The following is an 8584-nucleotide window of genomic DNA, read 5'->3' on the forward strand; positions in this document are numbered from 1 at the left end:
GGGAAAGACAATTTCAGTCTCTTTGATGCTGAAATATCCCTGAAACTAGAGCTCCTGAAAGAAGAGATTGTGATTTTATTTTGGATATCTCTACCATTACTTGCCCTTAAGAAAAGAATAGGCTTTGGATTATAATTACACTTGGGTTTTCCTTCACCTTCTATGACAGTTCCATCAGGTCATTAATAACAACATTGCTCATTAACACAGCAAAAGCCTACCTAGCTATCAAATGTCAATGAGGCTACTGAAAGGAGCTTGGTAAAATTACACCTGCCAATATATTCTCTAATTTTCAATCTGGGATATAAGCATAAAGTTGAACTAATTTGGTTGACGTGGAGAATCAAATCCTGTTTACTTGGATTTGGTCTAATATTAATTGATTTCAGCATATCAAAAGTGAAATCATTTTTGTATTGGTCAATTGACATAGTCGCCTGGCTAACAACATACTTTGCATTTGTACTTGCTTGAAAGCAACCTGAAGTTTTGAGTATTGACTTGGTAATCTCTCTCTCTCTCTCTCTTTCCTTTTTTTTTTTTTTTAAAATGAGAATGATGGTTAAAATAAAAAAAAATAAAAAAAATAAAACACCATAAGCACAGGGCAAAGTAGAAAGGCCTGAAGTGATTTCAGGGAGGTGGCATATCATCATCAACAGAAAACAATCCAACAACTATTTCCAAGGCATAGCATAGTTAAAGAACCAACCAAGATTTCTTCTTTAACAATTTTCCCCTCTTTGGTTTCTAAACTCTGGTAGATGGTTTAATTATTTTTCATCTAGAGAAATGGAAAATTTCAGCAGTCCTTATAGTTTATGTCCAATCCCACAAATATTTTTTATAATGTTTTAATGTAATTATTATAAAATATACATGATGTGATAGATTAAGTCTATTTAAAATTTTTTTTAAAATTTTATAATTAAATTATTAATTATTTTATATAGTAAAAGATAAGTTATAATTTAGCCAATGAGATTTAATAATATCTATAATTTAGTTTTTATAATTAGATTGTCAATTAAATTGTCGTTAATTCTAGTAAAACTTAATCAAAATACTTTTAATTTTATTTTTAATTTAAAAATAATTTAATTCTTAAAATTTTATTTTATTAATAATTTAATTTCTAATATTTGATTAAACCTACAAATTAGTTTCTATAATTTTAAAACTAAACAATTTAGTTTTAGACATTTTCCTACCATTAAAATTTTAATAAACATATAAGTTAAAATTTTATAATCAAACTTAATTAGTAATCATTAAATTAAATTTAAAAAAGTAACAATAAATTATAATATGATCCTAAAATTTTGTTTAATTAATAAAATAGCTCATTATTTAAATTTTATATTTAAATACTTCTTATTTATAATATAAAATTTATAATATAAAATAATTTTTGTATTTATTTTTAATTAAAATTTTATATTAAAATATATTTTTATTTATTAAAATATATCTTAATATAATAAATTATTTAAAATTACATTACATAATGACTCTGCTATACTAATGACTCTGTTATACACCAAAAAAAAAAAAAAAAACATTATAAGATTGAGCTAATTGGCTTGATGAACATTTTAGTTTTGCAAAAGCCTCCATAAGCTTCTACCTAATATAGTGTTTTAATAATTAGATACCCATTAAATTGAAAAACCAATTCACTTTGATTTTTTTAAGTATTTATTATTTTAATTTTAATTTATTGATTCTTTACTTACTCCAACCAATTTAACTGGTGACATGAAACTTAAAATGCACCCTTCTCCTTCCCCACTCATGCCAGGAATTATATATTTCTTTCTTGTAGTTTCAATAAATTTTATTTTAAAGTGGACCACTCTCTCCTTCCTATTAAATGTGCAGTATAATCAAAAGAATGGTCTTACTGCCAAGAGAATTGCAACTGTATAAGAAGTACAATAGGCAAAGGAAATGGAGATAAAATTATGAAAAATGAATAGGATAATTTATAATTTAATCTTTAAGATTTTGATAAAATTTAAAATTTAATTTTTTTTTACTTCCAAAATTAAGTAATTTAATATTTGAAATTTAATAAAATCTATAACTTAGTTCATATTATTAAAATTCCATTAAGTTACTATTAATTTTAAAAAAATAATCAAAATGCCCTTATCATTTATTTTTAATATAAAAATAATTTAGTCTCTAAAGTTTTATTTTCTTAACAATTTAGTTCATGAAGTTTTATTTTTATTAACAATTTAGTCCTTTTATTTTTAAAATATGAGTCTCATTAAATTAAAAAACTTTAAGTTTAAATTATTAATATATGGATTAATTATAAGTCCTTAAAAATTTTAATTAATTACAAAATCATCCATATATTTTACAAATTGATCATTAAATATTATGACTATTTATAAATAAGCTCTTATAATTTTATAAAATTCTATTTATTATATTATTATTATTTTAATAATATATAAATAAATTATATATATATAATATTTTCATATATTAAAAATTAATATGAACACAAATTATTATTAAAATAAAATTTCAAGAACTAAATTATTTAATTTTAAAATTATAGTGACTAATTTATTGGATTAATCAAATTTTAGATATTAAATTATTAATAAAATAAAATTTTATAGAATAAATTATTTTTAAAATAAAAATAAAATTAAAAGAAATTTTGATTACTTTTATTAAAATTAATGATAACTTAATTAAAATTCTAACCGTAAAAATTAAATTATAAAATTTGTTAAATTTAAAAATTAAATTATAATTTATCTTTTATTATTTAATTTAATTATAAACTTTAAAAAATTTAAATAGACTTAATCTATCACATCATCTATAATTTAAAATAATTATATTAAAATATTATAAAAAGTATTTATGGGATTGAACATAAACTCTAAAGACCGCTGAAATTTTTCATTTTTCTAAATAAAAAATAATTAAACCATCTACCAAAGTTTGAAAAAAAAAAGAAGAAACAAATGTTACCGAAATTCAGAACTAAAATATAAATTTTATCAAATTTAATAGATTAAAATATTTAATTTTAAAAAATAAACATTAAATTATAAATTTTATTAAAATTTAAAAATTAAATTATAATTTACCCATAAATAACCATGATTTAATCTCAATTTCCCTTTTCCTTATAGGGAAATAAAAAGATGTAGAATCTGCTGCTGCTATTGTACTTCTTTTACGGTTGCAATTATTTTGGCAGTAAGAACATTCTTCTAATTATGCTATACATTTAATAGGAAGGAGAGGAGCGTGCACTTTAAAATAAAATTTATAGAAATTACAATAAAGAAATATATTATTCCTAGCATAATTTATTGTGGATAAAATTAATTATTTTAATAATTTTTAATTATTTTATTAATTATTAATTATTTATTTTTAATAATTACTTATTTATATAATAAATTAAAATAAAATTGTTTTATAAACATAAAAGTGTTTTTATAAAAGTATCTCTTTTCATAAATTATTTTTTCAATATGTTAATATAAATATTATTTATTAAATAATATAAATAAAAAAATAATATTTTAATTATAATCAAAATACTACTTTAAGGTTGAACAGTGCCTAAATTGGGTGGGAAGGAGAAGGATCCATTTCAAGTTTCATGTTCCCAGTTAAATTGGTTGAAGTAGGTAAAGAATCAATAAATTAAAAATTAAAATAATAAATACTTAAAAAAAAAATTAAAGTGAATTGGTTTTTCAATTTAATGGGTATCTAATTATTAAAACACTACATTGGGTAGAAGCTTATGGAGGCTTTTGCAAAACTAAAATGTTCATCAAGCCAATTAGCTCAATCTTATAATGTTTTTTTTTTTTTTTTGTATAAAAGAGTCATTATGTAAAGTAAGCTTTAAATAATTTATTATATTAAAATATATTTTAATAAATAAAAATACATTTTAATATAAAATTTTAATTAAAAATAAATGTAAAATTTATTTTATATTATAAATAAGAAGTATTTGCATATAAAATTTAAATCAATGAGCTATTTTACTAATTAAATAAAATTTAAGAATTATATTATAATTTATTATTATTTTTTAAAATTTAATTTAATCATAATTATAATTATTAATTAAATTTGATTATAAAATAAAAAAAATTAATTATTGCTGTAAAAATCTTTTTTTTTTCAAGTTTTAGGTACAAAATCATCATTACTATTATCAAAAAGTTTTTTTTCCTTTTTAATAATTAATTATTTAAGATAATAATCCATAAATAAATAATTATTACTCAATCACCTCATCCATGATTGTTATGAATTATGATAGAAAAGAATGGGATATAAAATTATAAATAGTAATTAAGAAAATCAGATAAAAAAAAAAAGAAAAAAAGAAAAGAAAAATAATATTGACAATGTCCACTTATTCAGGCAGGGAAGAAAAAATATTTCCAGCTGCAAGTAAACACCTCTTATCTTCTGGTTTTTCCTTCTTTGTGTCAGTTTTGTCTCTTTTTTTTTTTTCCTCAAATAACATAATTTATGATTATTGAAGATGGTGTCTTGAATGTCGGTTACTTTGATCCACTTTAAAGTTAAACAGTTAACACAATTTTATTCTTTGATTTTTTTTTTAATTCAATTTTATTCTTTGATATATTTTTTTTAGTTGAGTTCAAAGATCTTTGAAATCGAGAGGGAGCTTGAGCAAAGCACAGCAGTGAAGGGAAATGAAGTTAATTTGGAGGCTATGGTCTCTTAACAAGCACAACCATTGGCTATTCAAGCTAGCAGTTGCCATTCTCTTGATGGGTCTTTCTTTTAGGCTCTTCTTCTATCAATCTACGACATTTGAACCCAATTTCGAGCACCCTTTTCTTGATAAAACACAAGTGCCAAAGCCACCTCTTTCTGCTGATATTCCGAAGACACCGGTTGCTGTTGATATTCCAAAGCCACCGGTTTCTGTTGATGTGCCAGAACCTGAAGATGAGGAGGCGCCTAAAAATGGTAATCAAATTCGGCTGCTTTTGAGTTGGGTATTTGTTGATTTTCTTTTTAGCTTCCTCTATTCTCGTCCAATGCGCAGGCAAATTGAGTCAGCTAGGAGGAGAATGATTGTAATTGACAAGTGTGGTCTGTGTTATTCATGAATGAGAGCAATTGCACTAGATCTAAGCAGTATTAGTAAACTTTTTTTTATTTGAAATTTGAGATTTTTGAGGGGTTTGATCTCAGTCTGGTTGTTACACAAGGAAAATTTTAATAGCTTTTGGTCTAGTTAGCACTGTGCGTTTGTTAGATCTATTATTATCTACTTAATGGCATCTCTTACTTTCCACAAAATCTATCATTTCAGATATTATTATCCTCTGAGAAGCCCCTTTTAGTTCAGTTCTTTGAAGCAAGGTTTTGCAGAACTTGATGCAGGAAAGTGTGATCTTTCTGTTGGGGATTGGATTCCCAACCCGTCTGGCGCAATTTACACAAATGCTAGCTGCCCTTTGATTGAAGGTCACCAGAATTGTATGAGGAATGGGCGACCAGATTCAGGTTATCTATTCTGGAGGTGGAAGCCACGAGATTGTGAATTACCTCCATTTGATGCACAAAGATTTCTTCAATTAATGAGGAATAAAGCATGGGCATTGATTGGTGATTCAATATCTCGCAACCATGTGCAGTCTTTGCTATGCATGCTGTCTTCAGTAAGTTTTAGGATTGTTAGTGAGTTTGAAGTTTGGTTTTGGATGATTGAATTGAGTTGCACACTTTTCCTAGCCTTAAATTGAAGCAAATGTAACAGTTTTGGTTTCTGTAATATCTAGCTGGTTTTCTTCCTAGATTTTGTGCTTATTTTTTGCCTTTGCCTCTTTTGAATTGGTTCATGCTTTGCTGCACCAAATGACTTAGGTTATTTGTAGAATATACTGACGCTGTAGGATGGATATTTTCACTCTTACAATTGGTTTAAGACTGATCTTTGTTGTGCCGTGTAATGTAATGTTGGTTCAAGTGGCATTATTTGGTAGTCCTTAGAAATTTCATTATGTCATTGATGTTGATGAGGAGTGATTAATTTCGTTTGCTGATGGGGGCTTGGAATTTGAGAGTTTAGTAGTTTCTTTCTATGTGATATTCATCCTGCCACTAAGGCTTTGTTTAGTAGATGTTCTGCTTAATATAAGATTCATGATCGTTAATTTCACTTCTAGGTTTATTTCATGAATGTAAAACAAAACTATTAAATAAAGAAAGCATGTTATAGGGGTTTCATCCATTTGTCCTTGAGAATGAATCTGTGTCTTATATCAAGTTTAGTTAATATGTATCTGTTTTGTTTTCTTCCATGATCCACAGTTTCCACTTTGTTGGTTTATGAGATTGTTGTTATCTCATGAAATCTTTGCTTTAATCTGCTTCATGTCACCTTTTGATACTAATTCAATACTGGATGTGTAGTAGTTAGCAGACTTAAAGTGGAGTTAGCCCTCATGATGACAATGTTTCCATGAATTGCATGATAAGGAAATGAAAACGAATCCAAGAAATTGAGGAATACCCACGTAGTGCTGTTGAATTGTCACAAATTATACCCAATGCATATAAGCTGTCAAGTTCCTAGGTGGCTGTTAACTAGATTTAGGAATGAATTTCCAGTTGTTTTCTTGGCTTTGGAACTAAATAATTCTCGCTGATAAAGAGCTCCTATGATAATTGGATGACACTTGAATCTTAATTTCCTTTATAATTTGAAACTTGTATATGTTGCTTTGGTCATCCTAAAATGCCTATGCTCCTCAACCATTAACAGTACCAACTAATTTTACTTTTGTAGCACCAAATGCTTCTGTTACTGTGGTTCTCTCTTGTGAGTGCCTCAGCCTGTAATATGCCAACGTGTTGCCCAAAATCTAATTCTTTTGTCTGTATGAATTTGTAACTGACCGCTTGAATTTATGTTGAGTACAATGTTTTTGGTATTCCCCCACCCCCAAAATAATAATAATAATAATAATAATAATAATAATAATAAATGAAAACTTACTACACTTGTGTTAACTACACTTGTGTTGTATTTCAGGTTGAGCAAGCAGTTGAAGTTTATCATGATAAGGAATACAAATCAAAAAGATGGCACTTTCCTTCCTACAACTTTACCATATCAAATATTTGGTCCCCTTTCCTTGTGGATGCAGCAATCTTTGAAGATAATAATGGCGTTTCAACAGCTGAAGTTCAGCTGCAGCTTGACAAACTTGATGAGAAATGGACAAATTTGTACCAGAATATAGACTACGCCATTATCTCAACTGGAAAATGGTTCCTCAAGGCTGCAATCTATCATGAGAATGACACAGTCGTGGGCTGCCATATATGTCCTGGAAAGAACTTTACAGAGAAGGGATTTGTATTTGCTTACGAGAAAGCCCTCCATTATGCGATGGACTTCATTGCAACATCCAAACACAAAGGGCTGATCTTCTTTAGGACGTCAACTCCTGATCATTTTGAGAATGGAGAATGGCATAATGGAGGGACTTGTCTAAAAACAACGCCTGCTAAAGAGGGTGAGATGGAATTGAAGGACTTGAACAGGATTCTGCGCGACACTGAATTAGCAGAATTCGAGAAGGCATCTGCAAAAGCGGCTGACAGTGGAGTAAATCTTAAACTTCTTGACTTCACAAATCTTTTACTATCAAGGCCTGATGGGCATCCAGGTCCATACAGACAGTTCCATCCATTTGCTGAGGACAAAAACGCCACAGTTCAGAATGACTGTCTGCATTGGTGTTTGCCTGGGCCAATTGACTACTGGAATGATGTTATAATGGAGATGATATTTAATAGTTGAGAAAATCAGTAAGAGTTATGAGAACTAAACCTGCTGCCTTGCAAACACTGGTGATGTTTCCCCATTGAAGTCAGGGATTAATGGCGGCTTCCTAGTTCCTGTCCTGTGAATCTGGCACTGGCACCACCAAACTCCATTATTGCTTCTTCCTTTAGATGCTAGAGGTTGTCTTTCTCCAGGGTTCATATGTTACATACAGTGGATTTTCGCCATTCAATATACATACCATTTGTGACTCAAGAGACGGGGGTAGATGGTTAAGATTTACTGTAAACGTATAATCCATGTTATTTATTATATATCATGTAATTATATTAGGCAGTGTTATTAAATTCGATTTAAAGGTTTACTCGAAGGAGGAATCAGATCAATGGATTAGTAGTTCAATTAGTAAATCATTAAAAAAATTAATTAAGTATAAATAAATTAATTAAATATAATACTTATTAATATAAATAAACACATCTACATAATTAATTAAGTTTTCATTGTTCAAAATCAAATTTCCAATATCTATTTGATTATATTTACAAGTCAATTCAATTGATAGTGACTTTAAAACCTTCTATAAGCCTCAAGTTAAATTTTCATTGCTAACATTAAAAAAATTTTGCTTCAATTGGATTGATCAGTTATGCCAGTTAACCGAGTCAATTAGATTACATCAAATCACTTACCAATAAAATTACAAACTCAAATTAATTTGAGATCCAATTAATCAATCCGTTC

At 27.1% G+C, this 8584-nt stretch overlaps 1 protein-coding gene across 4 annotated transcripts; it reads left to right on the top strand.

Annotated features, from left to right (window-relative positions):
* Positions 1–4371: 4371 nt before the first annotated feature.
* LOC110671555 (protein trichome birefringence-like 23) lies at positions 4372–8172 on the top strand. Of its 4 annotated transcripts, none has more exons than XM_058153717.1 (4): positions 4372–4458; positions 4667–5007; positions 5416–5705; positions 7082–8172. In XM_058153717.1, exons 2-4 carry the CDS (start codon positions 4728–4730, stop codon positions 7853–7855), a joined length of 1344 nt encoding a protein of 447 aa, XP_058009700.1. In that variant the 5' UTR covers positions 4372–4458; positions 4667–4727; the 3' UTR covers positions 7856–8172. The 4 variants fall into 4 exon arrangements, with proteins under 4 accessions (XP_058009700.1, XP_058009702.1, XP_058009701.1 ...); XM_058153719.1 differs by having other exon boundaries at positions 4382–4458; positions 4679–5007; XM_058153718.1 differs by lacking the exon at positions 4372–4458 and adding an exon at positions 4488–4566.
* The last annotated feature ends 412 nt before the right edge of the window (positions 8173–8584 follow it).

Source organism: Hevea brasiliensis, chromosome 9, assembly GCF_030052815.1.
Source record: "Hevea brasiliensis isolate MT/VB/25A 57/8 chromosome 9, ASM3005281v1, whole genome shotgun sequence".
NCBI classification, from domain to species: domain Eukaryota; kingdom Viridiplantae; phylum Streptophyta; class Magnoliopsida; order Malpighiales; family Euphorbiaceae; genus Hevea; species Hevea brasiliensis.

Coding starts and splice junctions, on each gene's coding strand:
- LOC110671555 (XM_058153717.1), top strand. CDS start 4,728: ATGAAGTTAATTTGGAGGCTATGGTCTCTTAACAAGCACAACCATTGG. Junction 5,008..5,415: donor TGAGGAGGCGCCTAAAAATG/GTAATCAAATTC, acceptor AAGGTTTTGCAG/AACTTGATGCAGGAAAGTGT. Junction 5,706..7,081: donor TGCTATGCATGCTGTCTTCA/GTAAGTTTTAGG, acceptor GTTGTATTTCAG/GTTGAGCAAGCAGTTGAAGT.